Source organism: Electrona antarctica, assembly GCF_951216825.1.
Source record: "Electrona antarctica genome assembly, chromosome: 18".
Lineage (NCBI taxonomy): Eukaryota > Metazoa > Chordata > Actinopteri > Myctophiformes > Myctophidae > Electrona > Electrona antarctica.
The window spans coordinates 32,602,249-32,619,825 of record NC_136799.1 but is presented as its reverse complement, the minus strand read 5'-3'; the positions used below and the strand labels follow the sequence as shown (position 1 = coordinate 32,619,825).

The 17,577-nt window shown below is 45.1% G+C and overlaps 1 protein-coding gene across 5 annotated transcripts in view; it reads right to left on the bottom strand.

The window, feature by feature from the left end:
• The window catches only part of evla (Enah/Vasp-like a), a 63,239-nt gene extending 45,779 nt beyond the window's left edge, over positions 1-17,460 (bottom strand). For 4 of the 5 annotated variants that reach the window (XM_079528764.1, XM_079528766.1, XM_079528765.1 and 1 more), the window contains exon 1: positions 10,862-11,044. In XM_079528764.1, the coding sequence (XP_079384890.1) occupies positions 10,862-10,884 (23 nt within the window). In that variant the 5' untranslated portion in view covers positions 10,885-11,044. Of the gene's footprint in view, positions 1-10,861; positions 11,045-17,067 lie in introns of those variants that run through there. The other variant, XM_079528767.1, reaches the window with a different exon arrangement.
• Positions 17,461-17,577: the final 117 nt, after the last annotated feature.

The window sequence follows — 17,577 nt, the reverse complement described above, 5'->3', positions numbered from 1 at the left end:
AAATTCGCGAGTTTCCCGAGTTATGTTTTCATTGTTTAATCCACGTTTTAAAGACGTGTTTTGATGACGTCATCAAAGGCTTATGGGAAATTGAGTCCCATTATTTACAATGGTGAATCTGCTGGAAGTAGCCGTGCGCTGCCCGGGCTGTTGTGATCGCCACTATGGAATACTTTTCTACATGACAAGCAACTCAGCGGTCGGTGCACGGCTGTTCAAAGGTAACTTTAAACATAGGCAGTCTAGCCTAAAAGACGCCCGTATATTGTTGGCATTCAACCTGTATGTTAGTAGTGTGTGTTATAGTAAGTATTAAATGTTTTCAAGTAGTGGAGTAAAAAGTAGTATATTTGCCCCTCTGGTGTAGTGGAGTAGAAGTATAAATGATTTAAAAATAATTAATTAAATACCCAAGTAAAAGTACCTTGACATGGAGTAAATGTACTTAGTTACTTTACACCACTGCTGTCCTAGATAGAGAGTGGGCCGGATCAGCTTTAGGAACCAGCTGTTACTGATGGAATTTGACATATTTTACATACTGATAAAACCTTTTTTTCCCCCTATAAACCACCCCTCCCCCTCCTTTCCATTCCTCCTGTGATGACAAGAAGGCTCTTTGATCCTACTACAGCTCTCATCTTCTGGAACTGCAGCCAGCAACAAAAACACCCTCCATCTCCCCTTCTCTCTCTCTCAATCTCTTTTCTACCTCCCAAAAATCTTCATCCCTCCACCTTCTGGCAGGGGACACAGGGAGAGAGAGAGAGAGTGTGTGTGTGTGTGTGTGTGTGTGTGTGTGTGTGTGTGTGTGTGTGTGTGTGTGTGTGTGTGTGTGTGTGTGTGTGTGTGTGTGTGTGTGTGTGTGTCAGAGAGGGGGGGGGGGGGGAGGGGGGGTTGTGAGAAGGGCAGTGGACCGAAAGTCGGTTGTTTTAGCCTTAAGCCATGGTGTCTTTGTGTGAATTAAATATGTACGGAGCCCTTCCAGAGCCCGGCTATTCAGAGACACTGTAAAGTCCTCGTACAAATGTAACCAGACAGACGCGTGACGTGAGGGTCCATTTGGTTAAATGTATACGCTCAGCTCTCTCAGAGTTACAAGTGGATGAAATAATTTTACTGTGTGTGTGTGTGTACAGCAGAGCAGAGAGAGTGTTTTTTAGAATAAAGAGGATGCGCTGAGGGGCTTTGACAGGCTGGATGGATACCTTTCACAGCAGACGTTTTGATGTGTGTGGGCTAAAAAGCACCGTTTCCCAAACATTATTTCAATTATTTCATTTCAAACCAAATCATTTCCATAAATAAATAAAAATGAAAATGTTTAAGAAGTAGTGAAAATAGCAGATCTACAAGCTCACAACGTGATTCACTAGTTTGGGTCCAGGGCAAATGTCCAATTTCTATTTTGGGTCTTACGCTAAAATGATATTATGATGATTACAGATTAGTGTTTCAGCACTGATAAAATAATAACACAAAGTAACATCTGGCTTAACCAGACCAACATGTTTGTGTCACTAGCTCATGGTAACACTCTCTCAGCACCAAGTGAGTGAACCGATTAACCAAACGAACAGACACCGAACAGACACTATTCTATTATGCTAGTCCATTATTTGTTTTCTACCGTGTTAATCCTGCAGGGGAAACTCTGTTTTCAACTTCACCCAGCTGATGGCTGCTCAGCTTATGATAAGCGTTCAGGTGGGAGCAGTTAGTGCCTTGGTGTGTCACCTGGTAGAGCGCATATACCAGTATGGCTCAGTCCTTGCGCAGCCGACCAAGGTTCACTTTAAATCTGACCCGAGATCATTTGCTGCATGCATGTCCTTCCCTTAGAGTATATATGAATAGAGACGGCACCCGGATGAAACCCTGAGGCGAAATGGACATAGTGGCCGAATTTGATATTGCAGCGTGGGCCCAAACACATGAACGCGCTGGTCCGTTGACTATCATTGTGCACGTTCACGATGACACGTGAACGCTGAATGCCTGCAATGATAGTCAGCGGCAGCGCGTTCATGTGTTTGGGCCCAATCCATCCCAGAATGCACTCTGTTCCTACCCAGAATGCACAGTGAAATCGCCTCATGCGCTTTTGAGCAACTTAATGCAAGTGGATGGGAGGAGAACTCGGGTGCCGTCTCTATTCATATATACTCTAAGGTCCTTCCCCATCTCTTCATCCTGCCATTTCCTCTCCATCTCCACTGTCAAATAAAGGCTTGAAAATGCCCAAAAAACAAAGTGGTCATGTATGTACACATAAAGCTATACTTTATCCACAGAGCTATAGCCGGCCCAAACTCTCTAGCCATTAGTTGCATAGAAAGAGCTACAGGGCGCTTCTGTACTAAATCACAGAGGCCTGATGCTGCAGTCCTGTACGTTTGATGTCCTCAACATCTAGCACTCGCCAAGAGGAAAAACCCTGCTTTTCCAGCGGAGATATTGGGTTTATGAGCTTCCGGCAGGGCTACGTGTTAACCTGTAGGTGTCCCACCCTTGACCACCTCCAACCACTGCAGATGTGACAGTTATTCTCACCATACAGGGTGGTTAGAACAATTCAATATTCATTGAAATAAGTTCTGGATTGAAGAGGTCACTGGGCAAACAGACAAACAAATACAGAAACTTTTGCAGTAGTACAAACCATCACGATAAGACTCCAATTTGATGTACGGGTCCATTTGGTTACATCATTACAGTACACTCTCAGAGTCAAAGGAACACTGAGGATTTTACGGGGATGGCATGTGTACAAACCTGGCAGCGATGTGGTTGTAGAACAACCCAGAGTCACTGACACTCTGGGGGATACAGTAACGCAGCACCTGGATCCGATGGACGTCCATACTGGTGATACTGGCAGAGTGGTGACCGCAACGCTAAGCAGCAGCAATCTATCAGACACAGGAGGGCTTCTGGTTCGATCCCTTTACATTTGTTACGCTCCGTATTTATAATAAGCCTCAGACGCTGAAACTCATTCAGATCAGCCTAATCCTCCACATGAAAGCCTGCGATATGAAATTCAATCGTGACGAGTGGCGGCTTTTACAAACGACCTCTCCAAACATGGAACACATCACTTATGTTCCCCTCGGAAAGGAGACGCGATAAAAACCGATGCACCTCAGTTCTGAAAGTTCTCCACCTCTGGATCCTGTGTCTAGTATGAGAGAGAGGAGACTGGCCATCCGTCCGTTCCCGTAACAAAGAGATGACTGACAATGAAGTCATTGACCAGCCTGTTGTCTGGCAGCTGAACAGATGATAGTGTGTGTGTGTGTGTGTGTGTGTGTGTGTGTGTGTGTGTGTGTGTGTGTGTGTGTGTGTGTGTGTGTGTGTGTGTGTGTGTGTGTGTGTGTGTGTGTGTGTGTGTGTGTGTGTGTGTGTGTGTGTGCAGTGAACCTCTGTGTTATTGCGATACTGTTAACCCCTGGGGAGATTACCTCATATCCGCCACAAACAGACACTACCCCCCACCCAGATTCTAGAGCGCACGCACACACGTGCACACACACACACACACACACACACACACACACACGCACACACACGCACACACACACACACACACACACACACACACACACACACATCCAATAAGCCCTACTGTTTGGAGAGGGGTGTAGAAGGGTGGGGCAGGGGGTGCTGTTAAGCCCCTCCCCTTTAACCCAGCAGCCAGTCAGTGGCTGGTTGCCATAGCTACGCAGCATTAGGCAGGGACCGCAGGGTGTGTTCCATCCAGTACCACAGCCAGCCACTGGTCCATCAACACTGTGGAGTGTTCATATCGACTGGGGTGCCCTCTAGCCCAGGGGGACGGACACACACACACACACACACACACACACACACACACACACACACACACACACACACACACACACACACACACACACACACACACACACACACACACACACACACACACACACACACACACACACACACACACACACACACACACACACACACACACACACACACACACACACACACACACACACACAGCGGATATCGTGGCTGTCGGCCGGATACCTTGTATACGGTCCAAAAAACGTTGCTTTTTATTTCAGGAAATGCCGGTGTTCCAATGGCGCCAGTGCAGTTGTTATTTAGTCAGAAGCTCTCGTTAAAATGTTTCATTGGTTCAATATTTATAAAAACCCACATACACACTTAACTACCGGTACTTTACTTTCACTTTCAAAGTACGTTTCCAAGCGAAAATAGCCGATCTACAAGCTCACAATGTGTCACATCGCAACACCTTTGAGCGACACTCGTACACGACAAAGCAAAGCATTCAATTACCAAAAAAAACTAGAAGTTGAAAAATGGAGATACAAGGTTTCTTCCGAACGGTAACGGTAACTAATGATTGTGGATATGGGACAGGCCCTTGCCATAAAACGCCTCTTGTCAGTGAGTGCAATGGATAAAGGGTTAGGGCCCTAATGCTCAATCACTGTTAAACACAGTGGGTTGCTATTTAACTCTTTTCTTCTCCAAGTCCGTATATATACGTACGTCGATGTTAGGTGTCGTCATATCCCAGGTCCGTATAATTATGTACCCCAACGTATACTCTGTCTATATAATGGTTTAGTCCTACAGAAGCTTTTAACATTGGTCCGGTTCCTATAGCAACGCCCCACCGTTCCAACTATGGGATTGGAAATATATTCACAGTGCAAAGGAGTTGAAAGGAGGATTTTCAAGCCTCCATAAATCGGATTCTATGATCGCTGTCCTTCTGCCATCCACATTTCGGATTTAATTTGTGCCTTTCTACCGCGACGCTGCCGCCATGTAAAAGCTTCTGACGAAAGGTAAAGAGTGTGTGCGTGTTCCAATGATACTAGAGTGTGTGTAGCGAGAGTGTGTGGGGGGGCACTATTTTAATCATTAAATAAAATAAATCCAACCAGATCGGCGCAGGCAAAACCCGGAAATGCCGTAGTAGAAGAAATGACTCTGCCCGGTAAATTCAGGGTACATTGCGTTATTAAAATGGCACAAAGTGCATCTTAGAGAGAAGCTGGGGACCTGGGACGCTTCCCAGCTACGAGAATAGACTTTTACCAAGGTCTAGCAGGCTTTGTGTCGGTGAGTAGTTACGTCGTTTTGTTTATTTGCTGGGATTTAAAAACCCGTGCACGAGAGTGAGAATATCACTAGAGGGCTGCGGAAGGGACTTCCACAGGGTGTCAGAGAGAGACTCGCTGTAAGCACTGGACCAGGGCTAGGGTTTATGCTAACAGCTAGCGGTAGAGATAGAGTTAAGGCTGTAACCTGGGACCCCCTTTTTATTTCTGGCTTTTATTGATAGTTTACAGTGAAGACGGACAGGAAAGAGAGAAGGGGGGAGACATGCAGCAAAGGTCGTCATGAACGGGACTCGAACACGCGACACGCTGTCAGGCAGGAGCCTATATGTGGCATGCGCCTGGACCACTAGGCCAGCGGGCGCCCCACCTGGGACTAATTTTATTTAACGTTATTTGAACCACTCTGTATGGTAGAGATATATGATGTTATAACTAGTGGTTGGAGGAGGTGGTCTGCCTACTCTTGTAGTATAGGACACCTACTGGTTGAGAAGTACAGCATGAAGATCTTAAGCCCAATAGGTCCTCTGGTCAAGCCAAGTGGGGATTGGTAGCAGATGTTTGGGTTTCCCACGCGGCATACCCAGATTATAATCCCAGGTCAGGTGTTACATGTGCAATAAACAGGACATAAACTTTACTGTGTAGCGTTACAAGTCACTAGTCTTATGCCTCTTTTAGACGGCGACCATCTCCAGATAAAACGTCAAAGTCACGTTGCGTTCTCATTTTTTATTGACCCTTTACACGAGAACGCACACTTTATGAAAACGCTATAATGTTGCTAGGTGGCGGTAACGGGCTGCCAAATAGACCAGTCACCCACGTACAAGAAGAAGAACCCCTTCACGCAACCCTATCGAGGTTTTGCTTCCAGAACACAACGTGGTTGTGGCCGTCGCTCGCTGCCTGCTTTCTATAACGCATCGAGGTGACAGACAGGCTGTCAGGCAGCCCAGAGCATGCAGGCAGAGCGCGCCACGGGATGGTTATATATTTTATAATACATTAGGCTACATAAACGAAGGCTTGTTCAGGAACTCCATTATATCATATATGGCTCTGCATCAATGTAATAAACATATGCACTGTGAGCCAACGTGAGCCACGATGTCATAGGTTTTGCGGATTCACCGTTTTGCCTGTTTACACGGAGAAGGGATAAAACGGCGTTCTCAAAGATTTCCACTCTGGGAGGTGGTTTCACTTTGTTGCGTTTTCACCTCCTGAAAACACTGTTCTCGTCTAAAGGGACCCCAGCAAACGATACTTTATTTTTGCCGTTTTCTATGAACACCATTCTCGTGTAAAGACCACCTCAGTGTCATACTGATTTACAGAGAAACACACTTACACATTCACAGCATACACACACAGACCAGATCCAAGACCAAGACTGAGTGTATACGTAGTAAAAATGCTCAGTGTTAACATTCAGTAACTCTGATAGTGTATACAGTTAGAACCTAATGGACCATTTGTGACTAAATTTGATCGAAAGACTGCCATTGGATTTTTTTGAATTTCCGTTCTTTCATATCATTTGAAAGCAGGGAATCTTAGCTTCAAATTGACATATTGGTTGTTCAGTTTGACCCACCAGTTTTGGAGATATGGCTTATAGAGTAATGTCTTGCAGAAAACAGCAAGTTGAGAAAACAGGCTTGAAAGGTTCACTTCTGTGGTCTCTAACATTACACCTAGCTACATGTTTAAGCATTTATTTCATATTTACAGTCGATTTCAGCTCTGACACTTATTTCAGACATGCTCTAGTATGTGAAGAGTCTGCCTGTGCTATTAACTCATTTAAAAAAAAAAAAAAAAAAAACGTTTTCCCCTCGGTGAAAAGCTGGATTTTGCGCGATGGCAGTCTCTCAGTCAAATGTGGTCACATTTGGTTCCATCTGTACACTCTGAGAGAGTCAGATTAACACTCAGGATGTTACTGTGTACTTTTACTGACATAACTTTACACATAATGTTGCTCCCTGACCTCGGCCCTCGCCTCGTCTCTAGCCTTAACCACTGACCTCCAAGGCAGCGAGCAACACATACAGAAGAGACACACAGTCACGGCCGCCAAAGAGACCACCCGGGACTTAGTGGAGGTTGCCAGAGGTGAGTGGTTAAACCAAGGTTACAGTCAACAGTGATTGGTTAAATGAGACTTCCAGGCAACTACGATGTGTTCTCTGTAGCACTGTCAGGGACAATTACTGTCAGCTAACCTGTAGCTCTGGCAGGCTGATGGAGAGACTGAGAACCCCGCTGTGTACATGTCTATTATAATGCATTACAACTATGATCCTGGTCTAAATAAAAAGAAAGTGTTTGGCTCCGCTTAGCCTAGCTCAGACACACCCTGGAGTGGGTACTTTTTAGGCACTCATTTATTACCACTTTCACAGTACCACTCAGCCCAATTCCTTGTAGTGGAAACAGTGGTACAAGTAGGCGGTGTGGAAGTGGAAGTGGAAATCAGGCTTTAATGCCATCCATCCATTCATCCATCCATCTTCAACCGCTTATCCGTAATGCCTAAATTGAGGATATTCTTAATGCATTGAGGAAGAATTGCATAGTTAACAGGTAACAGGTAGAATTCTATATGGCAACTGCTTATTCTATGTGGCAAGTGATTATTGACATCATGTTTCTCCTATGCGTTATTCATGATATGCATGATGTATATTATACTGGGTTTGAAGGAGATTAGTGCTTGATAGAAACACAAAAGGGTGAAACGCATCATATAGTCAGTCAGTGGGTCAACACCAATCCTGAGGGAAGATGGAAAGCTTCTTTACTAAAAGATGGATGAGGATGCAGTGCCTTTAAGTCACATAATAATGACTGAATTCTCACGAATAATAATGATTAATGAGATGCATTTCTGATACACTGAAATATAGGTCGAGAATGTTCACAATGCCAATGTTTATTCTGAGGCTCTATTCTTGGCAACTAAAACACTACCCTCCCAGAGGCGTAATTTCAGAAAGAACTAGGGGGTGGCAAAGAAATGGTTCTTTTTTTCCCGAATAACTGAATTTGAGGTTAAAAGGGGAAGACTAAGGGGGTGGCAATTGCGTCATTTGGATGCCCCAAATGACGCCCCTGTTTCCTGGCCTAAGTAGGTGACTGGCCCCCCGCGGTGACATACCTTATTCATCACATATCTCCGTAGTTGCCAATAGGCCTTGGGGCTGATTGTCATGGACACATATGGAGAGCATGTATTTTCCGCCACCCCTCCCCCACCTCCCTCCCTCCCTCCTCCACGGCGCTCTTGGGTCCTCCTCGTCATGACGCTAATCCTGCTTTCCTTAAAGGGAAACACCACCTCCTTTCAGAGTGAAACACTGCACGGTGGTGCACGCAGTGCTCGGCAGTGTCTACAGCACTGGTTCCCAAACACTGGGTTCTGGAGCCGTCTGTGGGTCGCGGACACAATTTTATGGATCCCTTTATTTTTGGTTTCCTACATTTTGTTTTTAATTATTATTTCAAAACGTTGCCAAAAAACTTTTTCATGAAAAGATAAAAGAACATTTTAAGAGAAGTTCCAGAAATTAGAAAACAAATGTTTAAGACGTAGTGAAAACAGCCGATCTATTGAGCTTGTAGATCTGCTATTTTCACTAGTTTGGGTCCTGGGTGAATGTCTAATTTCTCTTCTGGGTCGCAGGCTGAAGCGTTTGGGAACCACTGACATACGTACCAATAGTCCGACATACGTGGCCGGTTAAGACTCACCCGTGGCTTCCGTGTGCGGTTAGGGTTAGGTCGTTCTTTGATTTTTCAAAAATAGCAGACCTACAAGCTCGTAGCGCGCCACTCAGTGGCGCGCTATGAGCTTGTAGATCTGCTATTTTTCAATAGCTAAAGCATAACATGATGCTAACACCAAAAGGGGTTCCCGCCCAAAATGGGTTAACTATACAGTAACAGTCAGACACACAAAATAGAGACGGGCTGGATTTCTGTGTCTGACCAGCAGCACATTCAATGGTCAGACTGTCAGCAGTCAAGGCAAGGAGGGTCACGAGGAGTCGAGAGACAGGAGGCATGAGGGATTCGACAATGGGTATACAAAACTAGAAGAAAGTTGATAAGCCATTGGACAGAATAAGAAACAGTAATTTTCTTCCAGCCATGCTGTGCAAAAGCACCCACACCAACATGTGCTGTATGAGATGCACGACCATGTCAGTATCAGTTATTATACCTATCATAAACAGTGATCAGACTGTAAGACAGACAGAGAGAGAGAGAGGGAGAGAGAGAGAGAGAGAGAGAGAGAGAGAGAGAGAGAGGAAGAGAGAGAGAGAGAGAGAAAGAAAGAGAAAGGGAGAGACTGCTGTGCAGACATTACATTAGATTATTACAGCAGCGTATGCTAGCAGACAAAACCCACTGATGTTATCAACTCTACCCTAGCTCTGAACACAGTGTTTGAGCTCCAACAAATCATTATGCTCTTTTGTAATCGGCCCTAGCCAACATTTATGTAGAGCAGTGGTTCCCAAACTGTGGCGCGTGCACCCCTTGTGGTGCGTGAACGCCCTCGAGGGGGTGCGTGACATCAAAAGGGTAATTTTAGGGCAGTTTTATGGTGTTATTTAACACAAACAACAAAATTCGGTAATCACCGCTGTAAGGAGATGTATAGAGCAGCTGCGGGAGTATACAGCAGCTGCATGTCTCTCAGTGCAGTGACATTCCGTGATTATTTGCCATAATTATATTAAAAATGTATTATTTTCGGCCAAATACAACGAGACTGAGCATTGGGGGAGGTAACAGGGGGTGCATGGCCAAAAATGTTTGGGGAAAGCTGACGCTTCCCCTACGCTACCCTTCTGTCATCTGGCCTTCGATGGTCCTACTCCCATTCATTCAGTGGTTAGTGCTTACACACGTAAGCACACACACACACACACACACACACACACACTCACACACACACACGTCTCACACACACGTCACACACACACACACACACACACACACACACGGTGTGTGAGATGGGATCTACACAAAATCTCTGAGAGTGATACTAGAAAGTGAGAAACTCCATCTATCGTCCCTAGAAAGTATTTGACCAATGGAATATTTGTGGGAGGTTAACCAATCACGCCTCCCTGCTAACAGCTGGCGAGAGAGAGAGAGAAAGTCAACAACTCCTAGAGGATTTTTCCCCCTCCTTTCCTTCTTCCTGTCTCTATCACTCAGTCTACCCTGGTGCATTATTCAACAACGCAGTGAAAGCATGAGAGAAGACAAGGATGCACAGAGACAAATATATACTGTACAAGGGGGAGGGAAAAAGAGAGGAGGAATAGAAGAGAGTAATAGAATAGGAGAGAAGACATAGGTGTTGTTTCTTGCAGACTAAACAGTGTTCCCTGCCTGCCTGCATGCTCAGGGTATGTTGTATAAAAAGATCCAAAACCAGCTCCAGCTCTGTGGTTACTGCAGGCAGCTGGAAAGAGAGCGAGAATGGCTTTGAATAAATACCAGCGGGACAAGCGGCAACGCATGCTTTCCCTCTCAGTCACAACGGCTACCGCAAAACTCTGAAGCCAAATCCGCTCCTTCTCACATAACGCTACAGCAGGACAGGACAGGAGAGAGGGGCATGGGAAGATGAGGCAGAGAGAGAGAGAGAGAGAGAGAGAGAGAGAGAGAGAGAGAGAGAGAGGATTGGACGAGCATTGTTTCCTTACCCAAAGTCATCAAGGGAGTACATGTCTGGCGAATTGCTTCAGCTGGGTAGGTGAGAAGCAGAGAATCCTTTCGCACAAGAGGAAAGGAGGAGGTTGGGGAGATTATGGTGGAGCACAGAAGGAAGCATTAACAAGAGGGAACGAGCGGAGAGCTGCTATACTCATAATGTCCAGCACTGTACTCGGTTTGCCATCCAGTGAACGTCTTCCTTCCCTGAACATCCTCAGAGCGGTATAGGGAAAAAGGCAAAAAGTGGCTGCGCCGTTGGAGCAGACATCCACATCGTTAGAAGTCCATAGTTGTGTGAAGGAGAGAGAGAGAGAGAGAGAGAGAGAGAGAGAGAGAGAGAGAGAGAGAGAGAGAGAGAGAGAGAGAGAGAGAGAGAGAGAGAGAGAGAGAAAGAGAATATGAGAGCTGGGGAGGGCAGAGAGCAAAAGAAGGAGGGAGCACAGTAGTGTTGAGACAGAGACAGACAGAGAGAGGGACACACACACAGACAGAGAGAGACAGAGAGAGAGAGAGAGAGAGAGAGAGAGAGAGAGAGAGAGAGAGAGAGAGAGAGACAGAGCGAGAGGAGAGGAGAGAGAGAGAGCAGAGAACATGTGACTAGACAAGACCAGTCACCTTGCTCCATGCCAAGGATTGGAGATCTTTTCTTTCTGCCTCCAAGGAGTCATTTCCATTGGATGGAAATTACAGTGTGGCATGTTGGGATACAACCCTAGTACCCACACAGGGGGCTGTCAGTAGTTTACAGTACAGTACAGAATACAGCCAGGCACATGAACCTCTCTCTACTCTACACGTTAAGAGAAAATAAATGATCAATTTTGCCTAATAGGCTTTTACTTAGTGTCGTATACGCTACTGAGTGTTAATTTAATTCTACAGGTCAAATTGTACAGTGTCAGAGTTAGATTGACACACATTCAGCCCCCTTGAGATGACAGAACAATAACTCATACTCAACAACTACTCAAACCTCTTGATGGGCTAAACAAAGTCATTATTTTGACTATACTTGAAACTTGGGCTCACAAATTATCAAAAACAAACTATTGCTCCCAAAATAACCATATAACAAACTATTACTCAATCCTGATTCTGTATCAACAACCCACAGCCATTTGATAACATACAGAAAGAACCCACAATGGAAGGTCTTTGTGTTGCAGATTAAAGCTCTGGCGTTCTCATTCCTGCAGTGTAGTGTAATCTTTTGGTTTTTTCTTCCTTGTAGCTTGTCGTACTCCACTGTCGTCCATCTGGCCGAAGGCAAACTTAGACCATTAAGCTGCTTTACCACAGCAGGCCAAGGTGTGGAAAACAAACAAAGAGCATTCTAGTCTAGAGGGTTTGCACAAAAACCCACAAGAAAGGCCTCTGGCAAGACCAGTACGATTGTTGTCGACGAGTATGGGCATGCTCTGCCGATTGATAAAACGAACACCCGGAAAACGACTAAGGATTAAGGTTGGCGAACATGCGTTAATATTAGGACCGCGCTGCGACATGCTTGCGGTTATGTTTATGTGAGGGTATGAGGAGGCTTGTCATTTTCAGTAGGCTCCCAGCATGTCCAGTAGACCGATAAGATCGGTTAACGTGTTATCAAGGCCAGTAGGCTTCAGACTACATGCAGTAGATCCGATCGGCTAGATAAGATGGGCGTAATAAGTAACCTATTGGGAATTATAGGGTGATTTTCCCTAAAATGCAGTCAGACGGGACGTTTTTGTAGCCTCAGTAGGTTTAAACAGTAGAAATGCTGAGCCTGAGACTTAAGTATTAAGTATTCATTATTTTGTTGAAAACTACTCAAGTAAAAGTACAAATGTAGCTCTTTTTAAGAGCTACATTCTTGAGTAACAGTGACAATAATGCCACTATGCCTGGGTCATACATTTATACAGTGTGGCACCTATGGGTCGAACCGTCTAGAACAGAGTTCTGTGAGTTTGTGTGTCCGTGGCTAATCTAATAATGTGAATGTGTGTGTGTGTGTGTGTGTGTGTGTGTGTGTGTGTGTGTGTGTGTGTGTGTGTGTGTGTGTGTGTGTGTGTGTGTGTGTGTGTGTGTGTGTGACTGTGTGTGTGTGTGTCTATTTTTCATATTTTGTGAATTCATAATTTCAGATCCACTGTCTTTCCATATTTGGGCAAAACTGACATAATCAATTATGACAGAGATTCCCAGAAAAGCCGTTATAACACCCCATCTTATTTCCATATGAATACAGCCTGGATGAAGGAAATGAGGTTCAAACTTAAATAATTTATTTAAGAGTATTAGTTACCTTCTACTTACCAGTAGGTATAGCAGGTTGGTGTAATAGATTGGAAGCTTACGCTATAATTTGATTGATTCATGACAGAAGCCAGAAGATATGGCGGATCTAATATAAATGATGCTACACTGAACTAGATACACATCATACATAGTGAATTGGAGATTAGAGAGAATTGAATTATTAGAGAGAGAGAGAGAGAGAGAGAGAGAGAGAGAGAGAGAGAGGGAGAGAGAACCCACCACTACTACCCACCACTACTGTGTACTACTGTGTAACTTACTAGTGGTGGGTTCAATTAATCGATATGGCAATATATTGATATATACTGAATCGATACAGAGGCTGCTATATCGATTGTGTGGGCAATGCAGTTTTGACATATAAACATATGGTGTAGGTGCAATGCACAATAAAGCCATGAGGTGTCTTTTATTTTAATTTAAAGATCTAAGTGTTTTATTGTATTTGTGCAATACTTAAAGGCTTTGCCTTTGCTACAGAATATGTAATGTAGTAAATACATTACATATTCATCATTATTTGGAATATATATCGTATCGTGGCCTCGTATCGTGATACGTATCTGTGAGGTTGCAGGCAATACCCACCACTACTTGCTAGGCAATGTTGTCTTTGGGTGTGATGAGATCAATTGATACACTATTAAATGGATCCTGATGGGGTTCAATCAATAGACAGGAAGGATGGTTTTAAACTGGTCACAACATGAGGATGAGTAATGATGCTATGGTGGGTTGTGTGAAATATGAAGGGAACAATTTACACAATAAAATCCTGTTAATGCAACTCTGGGATGGAGGAGGTCATGTCATGATATGCATGGTAAGTCCACATTTGAGGTTTAAGTGAACCTTTAGAAGTGAGAGGCCGGGACAAAGGCCATGATGAGACACATTTGGAATTGGAAGGCATGATGCTGTACAGTACACATACACTACACTCAAGGTTTTTGTGTACTATTGTTATTAAAAGTGAAACATTGATATAGCGTTGTTGGGGCTACTGCTGCTGCTGGACTGTGCTGACGCAGGCTCTTGCTGAGCAGATTTCTGATCAGTTACGAGGGCAGCAGAGTCAGCCTGCAGTCAAACGCACAACTCAGCGTTTTATGTGCCACCGGCTGACCTACAACGCAGCCTGCACCTACAGTATGATGAGTCACACCACAACTACCACGTCACACATCATTCTCACATTGACAGCACGGCAGGGAGCTCTGTCTTTCTTTTCCTGCGCTGTCTTAATGTTTAATGTCCCTATTTTTGGTTGGTGTCTTGCAACATTTCCTCCACCCTCAGTGGTGTGTGCGTGCGTGCGCATGTGTGCGTGTGCGGCTGTGCGCGTGCGTGTGTAAATGTAACACACATTGTAAAGCGCTTTGGATAAAGGCGCTATAGAAATACAGACCAATGTTAGCCTGTGGGTTAAAAATAGCTTAGCTCCGCATCAATATGTGTACGTTCATCGTGTGTGTACTATGCATGCATGCATGCATGCACACAGATACACAGGGACACACATAGGTTTGCAAAGGAGGCAACAGGGCTGAACAAATCACGCCTTTGACTTGGATCATCTTCTGTCTTTCTGCAAGGCAAAGACCAGTCACCTTGTTGTTGCTTTGTGGAGATTTAAGACTTCCCCTTTGGGTCCGAGTCAAAGAGCTTAGCAGCCTCTGGCAAGAACACGCACGCACGCACGCACGCGCGCACGCACGCGCACACAAACACAGACGCGCACACAAACACACACACACACACACACACACACACACACACACACACACACACACACACACACACACACACACACACACACACACACACACACACACACACACACACACACACACACACACACACACACACACACATAAAAGAGCTTTTGCAGACAGGAGAAAGATATGTAAATCACAAATGTGCCATGCAGGAACGTATTTCAATCATTTGACTTCCATAAGTTGTATTATGTGAGCACAGATGAGAATGATGTTTGGATCCTAGTAACTAAGCATTCATTTAACACTGAGGGTGTAATAATGGACCCCAAATGGACCTTCAACACTAAATGATATGTCTTACACCTTCAGGATTGAATGAACACTAGGGAAAAGGGATTTTACAGTGCACTTAGCAAAGCAGAAAGCACAGTAGCTTTCTGCACAGCTGTTCAGATTAGGGAGGACAGAGCCTTGAGGCTCCACTGTCTACTCTCTTCTCTCCCTCTCTCATGTGTCTTTTCCTCTGAGGGAGATGGTCACATGCACGACCACAAAGGGGCTATCACGCGCACGCATGCATGCGCACACGCACGCACAAACACACACACACGCACACACACCCCCCTTTGTGACATTACTTTTTACTTACATTCATCCATCCCCTGACCCTAACCCCAAACCTGGCAACTCAGCCCCAACCTCCAACCCAATAAAACTTCAGTGAAATCTAACTGGCGACACCAATAATTTTGGCACAAGTTTGACATGCTGACCCCAATCATCCGGTTACATTTCCAACATTTGTCCCCACAAATGTGGCCTTTGCCAGGAACACACACACACACACACACACACACACACACACACACACACGTTGGATTTGCAAACCTTTAGGGACATTGCACTGATTCATTTCACACCCCTTACCCTAACCGTAACCATAATTGATCTAACCCTAACCTTAACCATAACAGCTGTATCCCTAATTCCATGACACTGTGGTCAAGTCTCATTGGAGACTCATTGGCGGCGAGTAGAAACACTCGCCGCCATTGGCGATAATGGCGGCGAGTAGTTGCATGTTGCCACAAGGAGTTGCGAATAGTTGCATTGGTGCGGTTTGGCCTTTAAGGAAAGAACTGCTCCTATTATAGCACTCTCTCTTCCCTCTCTCTCTCTCTCTCTCTCTCTCTCTCTCTCTCTCTCAGTAGAATACAATACTTTTCTCTGGAGAGAATATGGGCCTCACTGCATTCTGCATACCAGACTGCTCAGTGAAGGGCTCAAAATACTACCTCAATCCATAGGCCTGGGGTTGATTTAGAACACAGACTTATAGGATTTGGACAGAAGACATCCTCTTTTTCCATTGGCTGTGTGTGTGTGTGTGTGTGTGTGTGTGTGTGTGTGTGTGTGTGTGTGTGTGTGTGTGTGTGTGTGTGTGTGTGTGTGTGTGTGTGTGTGTGTGTGTGTGTGTGTGTGTGTGTGTGTGTGTGTGTGTGTCGGGCATCATTCTGTTCTGTGCGTCTGTCTGATAACCTGCCTGGCAACTACCGGAATAAACACCTCCCCTGGAAATGCTGAGATGGGTCATTTGTGCCTGAAGCCCCCAAACATTCAATTTCCCTTCCATCCACAACACATAGACACAGACACACCATCCATCAACGGTACCCCATCCATCCAACGCAAGTAGCAAGTAGGCTAGAGTATTTTCACAGGTGCAGAAAAAACGTGATGCTGTCGTTTCCATGACAACATTAGCCCACCTAAATCCTGCATACAATCAAAATGGGCGTGTCCATCCACGACAATAGATTTATATGGAGAAGACAGTCGTATTGATGCGTGATTGATTATATAAGCAACCGGGACGTAAAGCTATATATTCCATGTCTATTCGGCAGATGCACGTCGTGGGTGGGTCCGCATGATCATCATGGTCAAAGTATTGTCCTCACGAGAGCACAATAAACCGTCAATACAATAATAAAATACAACATTTCACCGTGCATGGTATGGGTTTCGATATATTCGCTGTGAATGATCAAATCCTGTACATTGCGGATGCAGATTCCAGGATGGAGGACCCGGTGCATCGTTCATACTGCGACCTGACATGACGCGGTAGGTCGGCTCAAAGCAGGGAGCGCATGGAGCTAACCGTTGCTTACCTCATTTTCCCGTCTTCTATTCAATGGGAGATGATGGCATGAAATGATCAAGCAAGTCCTCTTCGTTTCCGAATAGCGTCTATCTAGACGAGTAGGCGACAATAGTCTATGTACGATACAGCAGCCTCGTGTCCGGCACATATATTGTAAATGAATAAAATGATTATAGGCTGAGTCTGTGTTTCTGATAGACGCTATGCGAGAATCCGAGCGTTCTGTCCTCTCTGCTTTGTGCTCCCTTGTCTCTCTCCACGTGCGTTGCTTATTCCCAATTCCATGTTCATGCGATGCTCTGGTTCGGTTGAAGACGGTGGAGCGTGGTTGTCACCCGCCCGCCTCGCTGTTTCCATATTTTCTTCCCATTCGGAGTGTTTTGGTGAGGTGGAGATTTGAGAAAATATTACACAGGCGTGCTAAACAGACCGGGGATCAGCTCAATGCTGCCCACTAGCGACGAAGACGCATGCATGCGCGCATGCACGCACCCCCATCTCCTTTCTCCTCCCATCT